Source organism: Neofelis nebulosa, chromosome 6, assembly GCF_028018385.1.
Source record: "Neofelis nebulosa isolate mNeoNeb1 chromosome 6, mNeoNeb1.pri, whole genome shotgun sequence".
NCBI lineage: Eukaryota > Metazoa > Chordata > Mammalia > Carnivora > Felidae > Neofelis > Neofelis nebulosa.
Window position 1 is genome coordinate 124,233,093 of NC_080787.1, and position 20,215 is coordinate 124,253,307.

Consider the following 20,215-nt stretch of genomic DNA (forward strand, 5'->3'; position numbering starts at 1 on the left):
TAAGTTCAAAGCCCTATTGAACCTCTATGTTAATTTGAGAAAAATGAAATACAGTCAGAAAAAAATACATTTGAACATGACACTGAATATACACTGATAATCATTTGGAATGAGGATTTTGTGTGTTTTAGAAAACAGTAAGATATTTCATTGATGGCTATCTTTCTAGTAATGCCTTACACATATGTAACTAAAAAAATTTTGCCTGCCACTACAAAAGTATATAGTATATCAATTTCAAGTGCAGAAACAAAAGCAAGACAAAAAATGGAATACATTTCAAATATATTTGGACCTTTATTGAAAATGACCTGCCGTGTTCAAACTTTATAATTAAAGTAGTGTTTTCTTTAGACGAGTTACCTATTTTATTATAAATATTAAGATACTCATTCATATCCTAACATCTTTCTAACCAACGAATCATATATGGAATATCCATTTCACTTCTCTTAAGTTTCCTGCCCCTGAAAAAGCAAATTATTGATCATTATTTGATGGGTTTTTTTAAAAAACAAACCAAAATAACTGCATTTTACTTGAAGCTCAAGAGATGTTTGTTGATACCCACTTAACTTGAGAATACTTTATTTTCTGTGGTAGCGTAATTAAAGTTCCCTCTTTTCCCCTTTGTTCTTATCTGCATATGAAAAATAGATGAGCATTAATGTGCAGTTTTTCCCCAAATGTTAACACCCATTTGTTGAGTGATTGCTTTAAAACCCATGCATGTTAGTACACTGAACATACCTTGACATTTACGCTTTACTTCATGTACTTTCTACGGATGCCTTTTCTCAGTAAAATGAAACTTCTCTGTCTGTCTTTGACTAAATGCAGACCTTTAAAATTTTAATGAGAGATGTTTCCACTATAATGAATGCAACCACAAACTCTTTGTCTCCCTTTTCTTCCTTCTCCTTTGACCATCTGAAACTTTCAAATTGAGGACATTATAATCACTATCAATACAAAGTTGGGATCCACAGTAACATAACTAATCCCTGTGTCTGGCTCCTGGACTACTTTCATAGACCCAGCTCACGTTCTGATCCTTTCTCCTCTATTCACAAATATGTAATACCTTCTATTTTACAAGTATTATTTATAGATTTAGGAAATTAGCCAGTATTAGAATTTGGAAGTTTCGAGAGACTGTCTTCTTGTATGAGTTTTGAGGAAGGCTTCGAACTCTGCTTTTTTTGTCAGAAGTCACAAGTGGACATTGCATCGCAGAGAAAGCTTTACATGCATCTAGGTCACACTCTGGGTCATCATACAGATGAAAGGGATTCTGGATTAGTTAGTGCTTCCTGTCCGGCAGTAGGGTTTAGAATCTGGATTCCGAAACCATCGAACTCTAGCTCTTACTAGCCGTGTGACTATAGGAAAATTATTTAGCTACTGTGTACTTCAGTATCATTATCTGGAAGAATTAAGATGGTAATATTATCTACCTCGTATGATTGTCATGAGAAAGAAATGAGTTCATATCTGTAAGGCACAGCAACAGCACCCAGCATGGTTAAGTATCTTCGAAGTGTGTGCTGTTTTTATCTGCTTTCAAACTGGCTGCTCATTGTCTTTTATAAGATTTTGTGAGAAAGAAACAGAAACCATACTTTAGTAGCCTATTCCCGTATTTTGCAGTTTTCATTTTTCTTTTTTTTTTTTTTTTTTAATTTTTAGAGTTTATTTACTTATTGGGAGAGGGAGAGGGAGGGAGCACGCACAAGCAGGGAAGGGGCGGGGAGAAGGAGAGACAGAATCCTAAGCAGGCTCCACACCATCAGTGCGGAGCCCTGTGCGGGGCTCAGACTCACAAACTGTGAGATCATGACCTGAGCCAAGATCAAGAGTCAGATGCTTCACCGACTGAGCCACTGAGGTGTGCCTTGAAGTTTTCATTTTTAGCATAGTGTTCTTTCTTTTTTTTTTTTTTTTGTAATGTTTATTTTTGAGAGAGAGAGGGAGAAAGTGTGAGTGGGGGAGCGACAGAGAGAGAAGGAGACAGAGTATCTGTATGAAGCTGGCTCTGTGCTGACAGCCGACGGCCCGACGTGGGGCTCAATCTCACAAACCGCGAGATCTTGACCTGAGCCGAAGTCAGACGCTTCACTGGATAAGCCACACAGGCGCCCCAAAGTAGTTTTCTTAAGTATGCTGTCTAGGGGATAACCCCGTTCTTACCACTCTCCGAGCCTTTGTAAAGAGTCCCTGCTGGGAACAATTATGCCATTTTCATGCCTAAAGGAAGGCAGCTGGTTATGGTGGAGAGATTGTGGATGTAGAGCTAAAAAGACCTGAGTTCAGATCTTAGCTCCCTCCTCTCCTGCAGTAGAACATATGCAAGCTCTCGAGCCCACCCTTCAGCAGCTTCCTGTGGTGGAAAATGGATAAAGTGGTTCACATTGGTGGGAGTTGTTTTAACGATTAGCTACGTGTAAATGGTCTAGCACATAGCAAGCTATTGATACATGATTTTGTAGTAGTAAATAATTTTTTTGTGTTAAATATAATTAGTAGTCAAGTATAATGTACATGGACTGCTCCACAAATCACTACTGTAAAGTATTAACCACCAGTTCATTATTTATCACCCTACAAGTAACTAGACACTAATTCTTAGATTATCGTTGCTATTGAAAAATAGGTCAACCTTACACTTCCTTTTTGCTGGGATAAGTAATCCAGATTCCTTTACTTCTTCTTTCCGACCTTTGCAGTTCTCCTCTGAATCTTCCATCAGATCTTCATGATATTATTAAATCATGGATGCGAAATTAACCTCAGGGCTCACTGAGGGAGGGTCCGGTCCATTCTGTCCATGTGAAAAGAGAGCATAATCGTTACTGCATGTTTCTCCATCAGTTAATTGCTTTTCTAACAGAGTAACTTTGCTGACTGGCTTGGTTGATGGGGACGCTCTGACCCCACTATTCTTTTGGTCACGTTTGCTCTTGGTTGGCGAGTCTTCAGTTTTCTTCTTTATAGTTTTCTGCTTGCTTCTAACTTCTTTCACTTTATCATCCCATTTTATGACCAGGAAACCTAAGAGGTGTTAAATAGAAAATCATTTAGTTTATCCCCTTGCTGCTGTGATCTATGTAGCAGAGCGTTGCCCACGAAGGGAAAATATGGTGTGACAAAAACAGGTGGAGGCTTTTTCACGGCTCCCCTCCCCCACTCACTGCATCTAGTAGTGACAATTATAAATGCCAGCCTACATCATTCCCAAGTGAAGATTTTGGCCAAATACGCCACTTCAAAGTAGAAATAACACATTAAAGGGTTTTCAGAAGATGTACTTGCTGCTGTAGAAATTATCTCTGTCTCTCTGCTTAGCTCTGTAATGCAATAAAAATTGTTATACCATTAAAATAAAAAGCCTAACATCTTAAGACTCTTTATATTTTTTAGAGCAGAAATTTATTGAGTGCCTCATTTTCCACCCGTCACCGGAACAGGTCTATGGTTTCTGTATTTGCATTCGCCTCCATTGTCCTCTCAGGCAGTCAGTCTTTTTTTTTTTTTTTTTTTTTTTTTTTTTTTTTTTTTTAATATCTCCTCGGGAAGAATAAAATATAAGCTAGTAAATCTCTTTGTTATGATTTGGATGAAATGTGCTGAAGACTGACTGTGATTCCCTTTTTCTGTCTTGTGACTATAATCCCAGCGTGTGCCTAGGTGAGTTACAAATGCAGATAAGTGTACTGCCGGTTCCCTGTTCAAGGTGGACTGCCTTGAAAAACCGGATCTGAGAGAACTAGCTTAGGCAGAGGACTCTCACACTGAATCCTCTATAAATGCATGCCCACTTTCTAGAAGCTAAATTAACAAAACTCTCCTCATCGACTTCTCAAGTCTTCTCTTGCATGCCCATGGTAGCGTGAAACACCACTAGTGGAACAGTCGGCGTCTTTGATAAAAATTTAGAATTCAAACTCACATGTACTTATTCTTCTACATAGTGTCTCTCCTTGCAGTCAAAACAGAGCCTTTGAACAGCAGTGAAGCGGCCACCACCTCTGGAGATGGAGCCCTTGACACTTTTACTGGGTCAGGTAAAGCCTTAAGCTCACGTGTTGCTACGTACACATCGGGGTACATACACATGGTCGTCCTAGCGAACACGCGGCATGAATACCAAAGCGGAGTTTTGAGAATGCGGACTGTTACAAACTTAGCAAGAGGCTTACTTTTTTGAGAACTTACTGTCGCAACCCTGTATATTTTTAAAAAATTCTGTCTGGAATCGTGTTGCTGGATTTTCAGTGGCCAGCAAGACAACCCTCTGACGTTCTTGTTAGAAATAGGCAGAGCTGGGTCCCTTTGTAATTATTTTATACAGTGTTTAATTTGATAATTAGGTTGTAATGGTTGCCTTTGTTCCCTTAACTTGTCCATTTAAATGGCATTAAAAACCCCCTTCTCTCCCTACATTCGAGATGTAAAACTATCCATTTGATTCCTTCTAAATAACCTTGTTTCCTCTCCGGGTTTAAAAAAATCCTCCTGTGTAAGCAGCTGAGTGACAAGTATTAAAGGTTAATGGGCTGCAGGAAGACACATGCTGGTTGCATTAGAACCCAGCCTGAGAGCACTACTTTGACTCAGTGCTTCAAAGAGAACAATAGCGTGTCTTTAAACGTCAATCCCTTTAAATATAAATACCTGATAACTCCCAGGTGGGCCCAAAGGACTCGCATTAAGTTGACTTCATTAAAGATTTTAAGTTCCGCTACTTTGTTTAGTTTATGATCCGGTGAAAGGATTTTTTTTTTTTTTTAAACCTGAGGAGGAACTTGAATAGCACAAAGATGAACAGTAAACCTAGAAGAGTATCTGTGGTAATTACATCTTGATTCTGTTATTCGACTGTAAGATGTCTTATGTTTTATCCGTATTCTCACGTACAAAGGTTTTATGTGAAAAGAGTTGAGGTATATCCTTGAGTCTAATATCATTGTAGCATACATTTGATTTTTATAGATACAGATGATCCCAGTTCATTTGTTCACACGCTGATCGGGGGCAGTTACCATGTATTCATATAAATAGTAGTACCCCAGACAGAGAGAGGTAATAATTCATACAGTCTGCATAGAAACTCACATGTGCTAATCTGTATCCTTTCTAGCAATTCACTTGCCTCCCAGGAGATAGATAGGTACCAGCTTACTCTAGCATTCTTTATTGTTCACCTACCATATCCCTTGTAAACTTTTTGCAGAGCGAATGCTTCTGAACACATTTTTAGGGAAAGGAACGGAATCACTAATTGCTGACATCCTCAAATAGTATACCACCAGCTAATTGAAAGCTAAGTGACAAAATCGTACAATGGTAGCTCCAGAAAGAATTATGGAGGTCTCTGATCTGTTTTATAGGCGAGAGTACAGAGACACAGATAAGCTAAAGGTGGTTAAGGCCAGACGGTCCAGGCCTCCCAGCTGGTCACTGGTATAAATGAGTACAGAACAGTGTTCTGATCAGTCTGGCCATGACTTCTGGAAGACCTCATTGGAAAATACAGAACTGGAAAACAAAAGTGCTGTAAACAGTCATCCTGTCTAAAATTCAGTCACATTATCTTTACAAATAGTTTGCCAGTTTTCATTTAAGAATTATCCAGGGCTGTGCTGTCCAGTCGTCACTGGCCATATGTGGCTATTTAAGTGTAAATTATTGAAAATTTGGCTTTAAAAGTAAAAATTGTGTCTCTCGTCACACCAGTCACATTACAAGCGTTTAATAGCTGCATGTGACCTTTTAGTGGCCGCCACGTTGAACAGCTCAGATATAGAATATTTCCAGCACCACAGACGAGGTTCTTTTGGACAATGTTCCAGGTCAGGGATTCTCAACAGCAGTACTATTAAAAATTTGGCTAACTTTTTTTTTTTTAGTGGAAGATCTGTCATCTGCATTGTTAGATGTTCAGCAACACCCCTATCATCTATCCCAGAATGGCAATATGACAACCAAAAATGTCTCCAGACATTTTAAATGTCCCCCAGCAGGCAAAATTCCTGCCTACCCCCCTACCTCACTCCCCATCTGCCACTCCCTTGAGAGTCACTGATCTAAGGTCTCACAGTAATTAGAGTAACACCTTAAAATTGTTTGCATCACCCTCTGAGAACCTGGTAATATTGTATAGAAATTTGTTGTAATTAATTCTCAGGACATTTTGAAAACAAGCAGGTTCCTTACTTTTATGTGCAGCAATGATGAAGTATAATGAGCTGAGTGCTTTGGGTAATGTCTCTTAATTAATTAAATGACAATGGGGAATAAAAGGAAAGTCTCCCAAATCTGTACACGGTATCTCCAGAAACCCTACTGGAGATGAGACTGCCCTGTGGAGAAACGGACTTTACTTTGGTCAGCATAATCTCACCCCACTTTAGCCACATTTTGTTGTTTCTTGTTATCTGCAGATCCATGAGTTAGAATACATATGTCAATTTTAGTTAAGAAGCACCAGCTCTCCAAGTTTTATGTGAACGTGTCAGTTTTCTGAGCCAACGGTTTTGCATTCTGTTTAGAAAGTGAATATAAAGACATTACTATGACATTTCAAAGGTTGAGTCTTGACACTGGCATGGGTACATTATTTTCATGATTGTCTAGATTCATTCATTCGAGGGAGGAAGCATCCTGTATATTCAGATTCATTCAGATATATGGGAGGTTTTGTTTTGGTTTTTTTTTTCTGAAATAATTTTGCTCTTCAGCTCATTTTATAAAAGCTGCTGTGGTGAATGGTTCTTTTCATTATTTGATGTCCCTTCGGAAAAGCCTTGTGATCTATAATCTTGAGAAGAACTGATTACTGTAAAGTCTTGAGTGTGCCAAAGCACCGTGTTATAAACAAGGCACAAAAACACATGGAGTTTTGCCTCATTTAACTCTATTTTTGCCAAACAGAGCGTTCACTGTTGTGAGCTAATTAATCACACTGGATTTCCTGTGGAATAACACTATTGCTATTGTGTAATATACATTTAGTGCCTGTGGTGTGGTAAAACGACAGCGACGACAACAACAACAAACTTGTTCTCATGAAATTGATTTCAAAGGTTTAAACATGAAGAGACATTAACATTAACACGTCAACACATTAACATCCTACACAAGGCAGCCTAATGCTAATGTCTTTATGTTAATACATAAGTAGAAAATAGTTCATTGGTCCGTTTATTTTCAAATACGTATGGCTAGTTCACTTAAAGTTTGCTTGGTAGAACACAACACACCTCTAGTCGTATTCAATGATTTTCCAAAATGACTCATAATATCTTTGAAAACATGCTTCCTGCACGATTGCTGTGAAAACTATAATATACTTTCCATACCCAGAGCTTACAGGCCAAATAGCATTTCACATGTATTCAATCCTACGTGTTTATGAAATGACAGATCACAAGGGTACTTAATAGCATTTGGATATGGAAATAGATCATGTTTCATAAAATAGTTAGCAACCTAAACCTATTTGTCACTTTTACAATTCTAAGAGCTTAGCTCCAGTACTGCTATGAACAACTTAGAAGGGACATACCACTTTGAAGTATAACCATGATTGATTAGACTAAACTAACTCCAGCGCTGCCTTGTGTACTACTTTAATCTTTTTGAAAAGTGAATGAACAGCAGATGGCCTAATGAAGACACTCTGTGTGCTTGCCCAGTATGGATTGGCTCTGAGGGACCTGCCTGAACACTTTGGAGTCCATGTATTTGCAATACATCTGTCTTAGTCAAGGCAGGTGGTTAAAGGAAAGAGAACCTTCCAAACTTCCGAATGTATTCCAGTTTGGGACGAAACGTTAATAGGACCCAACATTCACCTTGAAGTTCTTCCCAAAAGCGGACTCTCTGTGATAGTTCAGAATATATTTGTAAATACGATGGCTGCCGTACCTTGCAAACGTGTTTCTTAAGAAGTGGTGCGTTATCACTCAGGCTTTCTATCCATTTTCCAACTACTAGTTGAAAATCTCGGACTCGGCATTTCTCACTACTCCTGCGATTGGTACAAGGAGAGGAAATAGAAAATGATAGTGTTTTACAATTTCGAAACGCAGCTTGGGACTTCACGTTGTTCTTAAAATTTTAGTAGAACAAATGTGGAGGAAGAGCAGTACGTTGCAGTCATATATTTGGAATTTAAAACATACAGTTTGTAAACTTTAAAAATGGACTTTTACCTCGTGAGAGCTTGAGTACCTGTAATCAAAGATAATTGTTCATACGTATTAATACAAAAGAGGAGGCTACTGATGCGAGAGAGCAGAAGAGTGACAGAGAGGAAGGGTTTGTGACAAGAATGAATTTCATTCTCTTACAACACACTTGAAACCGTTCAATTAGGATGAAATGTTTAGGCATCTGTCTCTGTTTAGAAAATGAGATTTTTCCGTGTAGAAAGTGTGTGAATTTTAAGAAACATCTCTTCAGCACAGTAACGTCTTCAAATTGGTTTGTTCCTTCTAGTGAAACATATTTACGAAGCAACTTTTTTTGCACTGGTTTTTGTGTCTTACAGTAATTACTAGTAGTGGCTACAGCCCCAGATCAGCGCATCAATACTCCCCACAGCTATATCCTTCCAAGTAAGTGGTCAATAGATTCTTTCAGATTTGCGAGAATTCTCCGGGGTTAACTTTATTAGTCTGTATTCACACAACATAACTTGAAATTGGGATACATTTATGTCCATCTACATAAATGTGTTATAGAAAGATAGCTGAATAGATAGACACTTGGATAGACTAGTTGGCTGGATTAGACCTATAGATAAATATCCTGTACAAATCTAGAAATAGAGAGATACTCATGTTCTTCCGGACAATTTCCCTTAATTCTGGTTATTTATATACCATGAGGAAAGGCATCAAGCTCAAACCAGAACACACTGATTTCTTAATGAACATGCAAAAAATGCTGAGTAGCTTAAGGAAACTCTAACGAGATTGCATTTTATTCAGACATTAGCACTCCATAATTTGTTCGATCGTTACATCATTTTCACTGGATTTCAAGTTCTAAAAACCGTATTTTTGAATAACATTAACAAAAGTAGTCAGCTTATTGAAGACAACGGTAGACACGTCATGTTGAGCAATGTTAAATGTATATCTGAACTCCGTTATAATCAGCCAGATATGTTGAGAGATTGGATCCATGACTCCCACACATTTAAATGTTATTTTCTGTAGCAGCTACAGAAAATAACCTTAAACAGGGGCTGGTGTTTGGCTATCCATTTGGGAGCATTCTGTAAAATTGGCATGATAAAGGGAATGGCATTCCATTTCTTTTCAGGAAGCAGCTGTCTCCCTTTTTCCTTTCCTTCCTTCTTCATTTTTTTTTTTTTTTTTTTAAGATTTCCAGTTCAGGGTAGAGAGTTCTTGGTAGGGCTTTTGATGACTCTTGTATCCATTGCATAACATTAGTTCACTCCTACCGAGTAGAAGTATACTCAGGAGCATATTCACTGGCCTGTACTCCACTTCCCTTGTCTGCACATTAACTGGAGTACGATTTCAGATATAAATAAGAATTACAGACCCGGAAGACACTTTAGATATAATATCTGATCCCAATTTCTCATTTCGTAGGTGAGGTGCACGTCTTTAGGGAGTTGAAACTATTTGTCCACAGTCATTAGACTGATTTGTCGCAGAGCCTGGGCTCCTGGCATTCAGACTCTTTCTTGTCCTTTCCTTGTTGTTACAATTGTATTGCGGATAAAGAAGGGCATTACCTCCTGGCTATTGTAAGGTTTCACTGAATCTAAGCTGTCTGAATTAATGTGCAGTCTTTGTTGCCACAGTAATGCTATTTTTCTGATATTTAGGCCCTATCCACACATTCTTTCTACACCAGCAGCTCAAACAATGACTGCCTATGCAGGCCAGACTCAGTATTCGGGGATGCAGCAGCCAGCCGTCTACACAGCCTACTCACAGACAGGACAGCCCTACAGCCTGCCCACTTACGGTATTTCACATCTCCTCTCTTTTCCTTTGGTTATGAGCGGGCAATCCTGCTGGCCAGTGGTTATATATTCTAATGTAAGCTACAACTCAGAAGTAGGGTCATCTGACTAATGAAATGCTTTGCACATGCATTTCCCAAACAGATCTGGGCGTGATGTTGCCAGGGATCAAGACAGAGAGTGGACTTTCACAGACTCAGTCCCCGTTACAGAGTGGGTGCCTCAGTTACAGTCCGGGGTTTTCTACCCCCCAGCCAGGCCAGACGCCTTATTCTTACCAGATGCCAGGTGAGTAGCCACACAGGAAACGTGTTATATGAGGATGAATTCCTTGACCGAGACTCCTTGACTTCAGACTAAGAAGATGCATCCAGGAAAATGGTGGTTTTTTTTCTTTTCTTTTTTTTCACGTTTATTTATTTTTGAGACAGAGAGAGACAGAGCATGAACGGGGGAGGGTCAGAGAGAGAGAGGGAGACATAGAATCTGAAACAGGCTCCAGGCTCTGAGCAGTCAGCACAGAGCCTGACGCGGGGCTTGAACTCACAAACTGCGAGCTCATGACCTGAGCCGAAGTCGGACGCTTAACTGACTGAGCCACCCAGGCACCCCCATGAAAATGGTTTTAATTGGCACTGCTGTTCACATCAGGAAAGACAAATACGAAGGAAAAAAACGCAATGACAGTAATTGAATGTACATCAAGCAACGTGCCCCGTGCCAAATTTAAATACTTAATTTAAGTTGCATAAAACTAGGCCCAAGCAAAGTAGCCTCCAAGTCATGCCAGTCACACATTTGGCATCTACTTAAGTGACATTCACAGATTCATGACAGTACTCTTTATGTACATAATGCTCTTCGATTATCTTTAAAATTGGGTTAACACTTTTCTAAGTCCTATGTACCATTGAATGATTGCGGATTTTATTCCTTCCTACGTACCTTTTGATTAACACTATATTTCTTAATAGGAATATTTATATAATTTGCACCTCCCCCCGAAAACAATCCTCCATATACAAGTATTTAATTTTGCCTCTATGTTTGATCAGTACATAGTAGTTGCAGAAAGAATTTTAGTGGCATAGGAAGACATTAAAAGCTTGTTTCCATCATTTTGTCCATAGTGTTAGTGATACATTTGGGGCTACAAGAACATATTTTAATCAACTACTATTGAAATTTCAGTTCATCGACTACAATGAAATTAATTACTTAGACCTTTCTAGCTAAAGTGGCAGATCTCTTTTTACCTAGAATGTAGGTAGAGATATAGTTACACACAGTCGAAAGCCACAGTGAGCCACTCAGCTTCAGTTAGCAGTATTAAAGTGTTCAGAGCATGAACGGGGGAGGGGCAGAGAGAGAGGGAGACACAGAATTGGAAGCAGGCTCCAGGCTCTGAGCCGTCAGCCCAGAGCCCGACGCGGGGCTCGAACTCACGGACCACGAGATCATGACCTGAGCTGAAGTCGGATGCTTAACTGACTGAGCCACCCAGGCGCCCCTCAGGTCATGATCTTAATGGTTCGTGACATTGAGCCCCGCATTGGGCTCTGTCAGTGCAGAGCCTGCTTGGGATTTATTCTCCCTCTCTCTCTCCCTCCCTCCCTCCCTCTCAAAATAAATAAATAGATATTAAAAACTAAGAAAACAATCAGCTGTGTCAGTAGTCTTTAATTTTACTTCTTCACAGGTACGTTCCATAGGACATGTATTTTTTTTAATGTTTATTTCTGAGAGACAGACATGCAAGAGCAGGTCAGGGCAGAGAAAGAGGGAGGCAGAGGATCCGAAGGGGGTTTTGCTCCGATAGCACAGAGCCCTACGTGGGGCTCAAACTCAAAAACCGTGAGATCATGACCCAAGCTGAAGTCAGAGGCTTAACCGACTGAGCCACCCGGGCACCCTTCCATAGAACATATTTTTTAAAAAATAATCTTTAAATTGATATTACACTTGCTTTTCCCTAATTTAAAAAAAAAATAATTAAGCTTCTGACCTTGTAGTAAACTTTCAATTTTTTTAAAAAAAAATTTAATGTTTATTTATTTTTGAGACAGAGAGAGACAGAACGTGAGCAGGGGAGGAACAGAGAGAGAGAGAGGGAGACACAGAATCCCAAGCAGGCTCCAGGCTCTGAGCTGTCAGTACAGAGCCCGATATGGGGCTTGAACTCATGAACCATGAGATCATGACCTTAGCCGAAGTCGGATGCTCAGCTGACTGAGCCACCCAGGCACCCCTTGTAGTAAAATTTTAGGAGGCTTCCGAACCTTAGGTGATTGCAGCATGAGCAGTTCTCCCTTGAGTCTAAGCCCTAGTTCACATCTTTCTTGGTTCTAAGGAAAGGACATAGGAAGAAAGAAAACACAGGTTGCTTTAAGCATTAATTCTCAGTGGGTTCTGTGTTTATTTCCTAAGCTAACCCTATCCAGATGTTTAACTCAAATGGTTTTTTGTGTGTATGCAGTTGGTACGACCATTTGAAAGTTCCAGTAGTTTCCTAGAACTACTCTGCGTAATATTTTATTCTTTGAGAACCTCTGCTCTTCTAGATATTTAACCTTTAAATGTCTTTAGCTGCTGTCCTTAAGACTGTTCCCACATGCTCCTGTTCAGTCCAGCAGACATCTGTACCAAAGACTTTAACTGTTGTCACAAGAGGGATAGAACTAAGCACATTTTTCCTTATAAATCTTTCAACTTCAAATTGCACATTCCGTTGCCTTAACAAAACTTAAAATATATTTCTCTCATTGGATTCTGCAAAGTGAAAGGTTTTTATTATTTTGCAAAGAAATACTTTTTAAATGCAATTTGTTCTTTCTTTCTAGGTTCTAGTTTTGCCCCATCATCGACTATTTATGCAAATAATTCAGTTTCCAATTCAACGAACTTTAGTGGTTCACAACAGGTATCGTAGCTTTTCTGTATTTCCACTTTTTATATCTTTCAGATTTCCAAAGAATAGTTGTAGGTTGTCATATAAGTGCGTGTTCTCCTAGAAAAAGGTTTCTGTGTTTAAAGATGGCATTTCAGGTAGTAAAAATTAGATATCTAGAATTCTTGGGATCTGTATTAATCTGGGTATTTTAGGTTTTCTGGTTGCTAAAAGTTTGCCCTTTAAACCTTTAAACGGTGATTTGTTTAACCATTTGGCATGGAATTGCAAAATTTATTGCATATTTTCCTATTATCTTAAGCTGTACCAAACATAATTTTATTTTCTCAAGTTATTGTGAATATTAATGAAGAGGTTCAATTACAACCAGTAATTAAGTTGTGGCATTTTTAATCCAAAATCTTTGTCATTAAACAAAATGCCTCTTGGATTTATTTTTTTCTTTTAGTTCTGATTCATTTTAATAAATGTTTGATTCCTACTTTCCTGACAGCTGTCATTTTTTTGCTTTTGTCACTGTGCTTGCCTCTAGCAGTCCTTAGTCCCCCTCCTAATTATGTTTTTTTTTTTTTTTTAGTATTTTGTGAGTTTTGAAATCTAGTTTGGTAGAATTATGTGTGGAAGAAGAATGAATGTTTCTGAGGAGTGACTGTAATGACACTTGAGAATCTTTTGTCTTTATTCCTTTGTTCTCAGTCATGCTCAGAGTAGTTGAGATACAAGGGTAGTTGATTTCCTTGGTAGGCAATACACTATTTTACTTTAACGTAATTGTTGGGCTTTTTATGTAGTCTAAAATCTAATTTATTGCACAGGTGGGCTCTTTGGATTTACTGAAGGAATCATATTAATTGCCTTCTTTTAATTTTTATTAATGTAACAAAAGGCATAACAGAAATCATGATTATTAAACAGTGTGGAAAAATAGTATTTTTGATAGAATTAAACTGTTTAATTTGGCATTAGTCAGAAAAATGGTTTCTTAAAACATGAAACATCAAAGCTAGTATGCTTATTTTATGTTTAAAAATATTCAGAATCCACGTAGCTCATTTTACTTATTTGTTGATATAGCAAACATTTATTGATCACTTACTATACTTTAGACTTTTAAAAATTTTTTTTAACATTTATATACTTTAGACTTTTGACTAGGCATTGAAGATTCAAAAGTAATGTCATTGTTCTCTGCTGTCTGGAGGGAAGCAATTCTAAAGAAACAGATATGAAAATAATATGAACAGAGAGGGTAGGATATAACGAATATACTAATAGAAATATATGCATGAAAGAAAGACTTCTCTGTTCTGCTTGGGAGGATTTAAAAAAGATCCATAAAGGAGAAGACAGATTCATGTTATAAAATAGATCCAGTACTATCTGAAAAAATTTAAATCCAGTGGCTCCAAAATAACATAACCTGTATTTTGGACCATGGTTTGAATACCAGTCTATTATTTTAGTTCATACTTACTGAGTAGTTATTAGGTATTAGGAACTGGTCTATATGCTGGGGACATGTAAGAGGGGACAGGAGTGGATAGGACCTGATTCATGCCTCCTGGAGCTTCTTAATTACTGAGAGAAGCAAACAATAAACCAATAAACACATAATATAGAATTGAAAAGCGTGAGGAGACAGAACAGGGTCCTATTAAAAAATATTAATAGGAATCTAATATTGAGTAGGGAGGATTTTGCGGAAGACGTATCTGTAGAAGCAACATTCAGGCCAGTGCTTCTAAGAATTTGGTGGAGGGCCAGGATGTTTGGGCATGGGAAGTGGTAGGTACCAAACTCCTGAGAGGTGAAATCCTTAGTGTGCTAGAGAATTCAAAGAAGGGTAGGGTTTAGTCTGTGCATGAGGGCAGATGGGGAAACTTACTTGTGAAGATAGGCAGGGCCCTCCCTGTATGTGTAGGGCTCTGTAGTTTACAGTAAGGGATTTCAATTTTATTCCAAGCCCAATGGGAAGCTATTAAAGGATTTTGAGCAGGAGAATAGCATCATAAAGTTTATGTTTTGAAAAGACTACTCTGGCTTCCAGCACTTTGGAGAAAGCCAAACCTAAAAATGAGACAAATTAGAAAAACAGTCCGTTGGTTCCAACAGGAAGTGACGGTAACTTGGACTAGGGTGACAGTAGAGGAAATGAAGAGATGGGAAGATCTCTGAAATACATTTGAGTATAAAAAGACGTTTTAGGCACAAGAAGCTAGTAGTCTGGACCTTTCCTGTAATTTCATCTGCCCGTATGGGCATTTCGCAGCCTTAGAGAGAGCTTCAGCATGCAGATGTTGGCCTCAGCCTCTCTGGGTTCCATTTCCAGTTCTGAAACTTGCTAGCTGTCTGACTTTGAGCAGGTCGCATAACCACTCTGTGCCTTCGTCCCCTTCAGTGTAAAATGGGGTAAAAATACCACATAGGTGGTTGTGAGGAATAAATGAGTAAATTGACTTAGAGTCTTAGAACAGTGGTTGTGAGGAATAAATGAGTAAATTGACTTAGAGTCTTAGAACAGTGCCTGACACAAAGTAAGTAGTAGCTACACGTTTTACTCTGAGAAATTATGTTGTCGAAGTATTGCTGAGAGGTTTTTTTCCCTTGGTTTACAGGTGGCAATGAGGGAACATCAGGTCCTGAAATGAGCAGTCAAATAGATTTTTAGTGTTTTGCCATATTAGAGTTGGACCAGACAACGTGGTTGATGGGGGGTTTGGGGCACCAACCCCTGACACAGTCAAAACTCCACATATAACTTTGGACTCCTCCAAAACTTAACTAAAATTTAGCCCACTGTTGACAAGAAGTCTTGCTGATAACATAAACAGTCGATTAACACATACTTTATATGTTATATGTATTATATATTGTATTCTTACAGTAAATAAGCTAGGAAAAAAGATAATGTTATTTAGAAAATCAGAAGGAAGAAAAAATACATTTGTAGTACTGTATTTTATTTATCGAAAAAAAAATCCGTATGTAAGTGGACACACAATTGAAACCCTTGTTGTTCTAGGGTCAACTATACTTAATCCTTTTTGATAATACATATATTTGCTTATACACATATTTACTTTATATAATGAATTTCTTCTTTGCGGGGGGAAACCACATCAAATGTGACTTTGTTCCCTTAGGAACGTGTACCACGAAATCTTAATCCTGACCAAGGATTTGTCATCACTGATAACAATTTGGGCTAAAACATGCCAGATACATTAAACACCAATAGTGCAACAAATTTCTATGTGTTACCTTAATATGTAAAAAGGATTTTGAAGGATTATTTAGATCACTTTAAGGTTCTTAGGATTTTTAAATAAAAAGCAGGTCAGAGGAGTTGACCCAATTCTTTTTTCCCTGTAACAAACAAAGCGAACTAAATATTTGAAAACCTCACTTCAGACTTTTAAGTCAAGACCTTAGATGCCATAGCCTTTAAAGGGCTGGGTAAAAAAAACTCTAGTATCCATTTGCTTGTATTTACTCTTTATTCCGTGCATAATGATCAAGAGTAACCCAGAAGGGTAACAGAAATCACAGTAATGCAGACTGAGGTCCCTATGGAAGCTGAGAAGGGCAGTCATACTGTCTCCTTACTGGCGATGTTAAAAGATGTGTAAGAACTACTGCTGTGAATGTGAATTCATTCCATTTCCTTCTCTCCTCTTCCAGTACATAAGACCTTATGATGTACATCCTTGGATAAGTACTTACAGATAAGTGAAGCAGTATGCAACCTTTAGGAAGATGGAGAATTATGTGCGGGACCTGGTTCGCAAAACCAGCAGGGTCATTCACAGCTATGTGCACTCGCTAGAATCCCCTCAAAACCGTGGACTCTGCAACAAATGGAGCCAAACACTAATCTTTCAGTTGCCATGGTGATTGCTTTGCTTTCGAGCATGCCAGGAGTAACTTCTCTTTCAAGTGCACACATGTCTCAATTGTTATTTCAGGATTATCCATCCTACACAGCCTTTGGCCAAAACCAGTATGCACAGTATTACTCAGCATCAACGTATGGAGCATATATGACATCAAATAACACAGCTGATGGCACATCATCTTCGACCTCAACCTATCAGTTGCAGGAATCTCTTCAGGGACTGACTAGCCAACCAGGTACAGATCTTCATCCAGGTGAAACACTTTTATGTTTTGCTGTGTCTAATAATACGGAGAAAAAGAACATTTTTCAAAAGCAAGGCTGAAAGTTCTGATATAGTTATACTGATGTTTAATCTGTGCCAGTACAACTATATAAGATGAGGCTTTTCTTCTGGCATTTCAGAAAACCCTTCTTTTAGATGTGGATGGCTAAGAGATTTTAATTTCAAATGACTTTGTGTGTGTGTGTGTGTGTGTGTGTGTGTGTGTATGGATATGGATACAAAAAGGCCAGTGAACCTTTTGCCTGATATTCTTTCTTTTGTAAAGATCTTGACAACTTGGAAAAGCTGTAATATTATCTTCTTGGGGTATAACTGATAATATTTCCCTTAAGCTTGAGAGACTGTGTCACTCCTTCATCTCGGTGAGTCATCAGTAGCGCTAGCCAGTGAACATTTCCTACATTCCTAGGATTTGTAGGATGTTAGTAGGTAGTTTAATATCTTTGTCTGATTAGCACTTACTTAAAATCCACTGTATTCTCCATTGTCTGAAGCTGATCTGCAGTGCTACTGGACTTGAATTTGCTGATGCAGCTGAAGTATTTAAGGTTAAAAGCAAATTTAATAAAGATTCATTGTAATCCTATCCAGAATTCCAGCATGACTTTTTGGAGAAATCTATCAAGATGATTCTAAAATTACAAGGAAAGGCAAAGGAACTAGAGTAGCTGAAATCATTTTGAAAAATAGGAACAAAGTTTGGGGATTGACATTCCCTGATTTCAAGACTCATTAGAAAGTACAGTTATCAGAAATGTGTGGTAGTGACAAAAGGATAGATACACAGAACAATGGAATAGAATAGAGATTGTAGAAATGGACCCATATACATACACTAGAAAATGGATTTTTGACAAAAGTGCAAAAGGCATTTGGAAAATAAAGGATTTTGTTTATTTTTCAAAAAATGGCGCTGGAACAGTTGGACATCCATATGCAAAAATAGCAACAACAATAACAGCAAGAACAAAAAGCAAACCCCAAAACAGAATCATGACTCGTAACTCATGCCACATACATACAATACATATAAAAACTAAAACTGTAGGGGCGCCTGGGTGGCACAGGGGTTTAAGCGTCTGACTCTTGATTTGGGCTCAGGTCATGATATCATGGTTCATGAGATGGAGCCCTGCTGACGGTGTGGAGCCTGCTTGGGATTCTTTCTTTTCCTCTGTCTCTCTCCCCTGCTCACACACTGTCTTTCAAAATAAACAAACATTAAAAAAAAAAAAACACCTAAAACTATAAACCTTCTATAAGATAACATGGAGGAAATTTTTGTGGCTTTGGGTTACATAAAGATTTTATAGGTACATTAAAAACACAATCTCTAAAAGAAAAGAAATTAGCCTTCATAAAATCAAGAACTTCTGCTCTTTGAAAGACACTGTACAAGAATAAAAAGACAAGCCACAGATTTGGAGAAAGTACTTGGAAGACACATCTGCTAAAGGACTTATATCCAGAATATATAAAGAACTATCAAGATTCAATAAGGAAAATGAAGTTAAGAACTTTTATAAACACCATTAGTATGTCCAAGCTTTTTTTTTTTTTTTTTTTTTTTTTTTCTGACTTCAGTTGTTTGCAGGATTCAGGCTCATCTGTTTATTTTTCATCCAGTGTTGGAAGGGAAAGAAAATAGGGAAACATGGGCACAACACTATAAATTCTTTCTAATTGGACCAGTGATTCCAAGAAGACTTAAGGCCATTTAACAATTATTTATTGAGTGCCTATTAGGTACCAATTACTGTTGATGTTTCAATTACTGTTAAAGGAATGAGCTCTCTGCATTCCTTTAACTTCCATTTGATAAACAAGACAAATATCAAGCAGATAATTAATATTGTATGAGTGTCAAAAAAGGGAATATTAACAAGAAAACTAATTTCAACAAGAAGTTCAAATAAAGCTGACACTTTAAGGAATAGCCAACATATGCTTATATCGTGAATTGATGAAATGGTGACATCCTTTCTTTTTTGTTCTCTGTTCAAAATAGTGTCTCTGATCTAACTGTGGATCTGAGGGAATATGGTCTAGTATGTATACTAAACTTTGCCTTTGGTGCCTCTATATTTCAGTTTCTTTCTTCTTATCTTCGCTTTAGATCCTTTCTCCTGTGACCACACAGCCCCTTTGAATTTCTGGTCCTTGTCCCCTTAAGGCTCCCGTTGAGGCTTTTCATCTAGCCTCAGCCTCTCTGAGTAGTTATATCCTGTGCAGGGCCAGGACTAAGGTAAAGCCAGGAAAACCGGAGGTACAAAATTGAAGGAAACATTCATTCTCAAAGCCCTTAAATTTTATGCCTCTGTGCCTGACTCACTTGAACGTCATTTCAGCTTAAATCCCATGATCTAAATCTGTCCTTATCCTCTTTGAGTCAGCACTTGCATTTCATCAAGAATATGACCTTAATTTAAAGAATGAGTGATTTCAGAATACTTGCTTCACAGACAGTGAAGATACTTTAGATAAGGAGGTATCTTATCACAGTGGGAAAGGTTTTTCTCAATAGTAAGTGTGTGGGGAGAACAGGGTAGGATGACTGTGTTCAAAAAGAAAATCACAGAAGTAATTGATGATCAAGATACTGGAGACTGAATGATAGACAGGACTGGGCAGACTGTGTTACTACAATAGAACCGCCATGAGTGAAAACCATGGTGTTTTTAAATACATATACACTGGATAACACTTTGAGTAAAAGGTTGATTTAGCTCTAATTTCAGTATTATCACGAGAGTTTTCTCTGTAGGATAGACACAGATGGATACTTTCCATTAACTAAAAAGTAATAAATATTCAGAATAGCTATTTTATTTATATTTAAATACTAAATGCAAGCATGTAGATGTTCTCAATGTGTGACTTTGGTATGACACATCTACATGTGACTTTCTCATATTCACTATCAGGGTGCAATTTCTTCAGGTTTCCATTGATTGCTAATGCCAACAAATATAGTTCGACATAATTTTCAGATCTTATCAGACTTGCTGTTATATTTAAAGAAGAAATAATTTTTACTTTAATTATATTCTTCTTTTAACCAAAATTAAAATAATATACATGTCTGGATTTTTAGGGGAGTCTGTGATCCCAGACCTT

General features: G+C 37.9%; 1 protein-coding gene across 17 annotated transcripts in view; it reads left to right on the forward strand.

The window, feature by feature from the left end:
• Window positions 1-20,215, forward strand: part of EYA4 (EYA transcriptional coactivator and phosphatase 4) — a 318,259-nt gene that overhangs the window by 255,487 nt on the left and 42,557 nt on the right. For 7 of the 17 annotated variants that reach the window (XM_058735321.1, XM_058735320.1, XM_058735326.1 and 4 more), the window contains 6 exons: window positions 3,972-4,064; window positions 8,555-8,621; window positions 9,869-10,011; window positions 10,154-10,297; window positions 12,850-12,929; window positions 16,883-17,066. In XM_058735321.1, the coding sequence (XP_058591304.1) occupies window positions 3,972-4,064; window positions 8,555-8,621; window positions 9,869-10,011; window positions 10,154-10,297; window positions 12,850-12,929; window positions 16,883-17,066 (711 nt within the window). Of the gene's footprint in view, window positions 1-3,971; window positions 4,065-8,554; window positions 8,622-9,868; window positions 10,012-10,153; window positions 10,298-12,849; window positions 12,930-16,882; window positions 17,067-20,215 lie in introns of those variants that run through there. The other 10 variants (XM_058735325.1, XM_058735324.1, XM_058735330.1 and 7 more) reach the window with 6 other exon arrangements.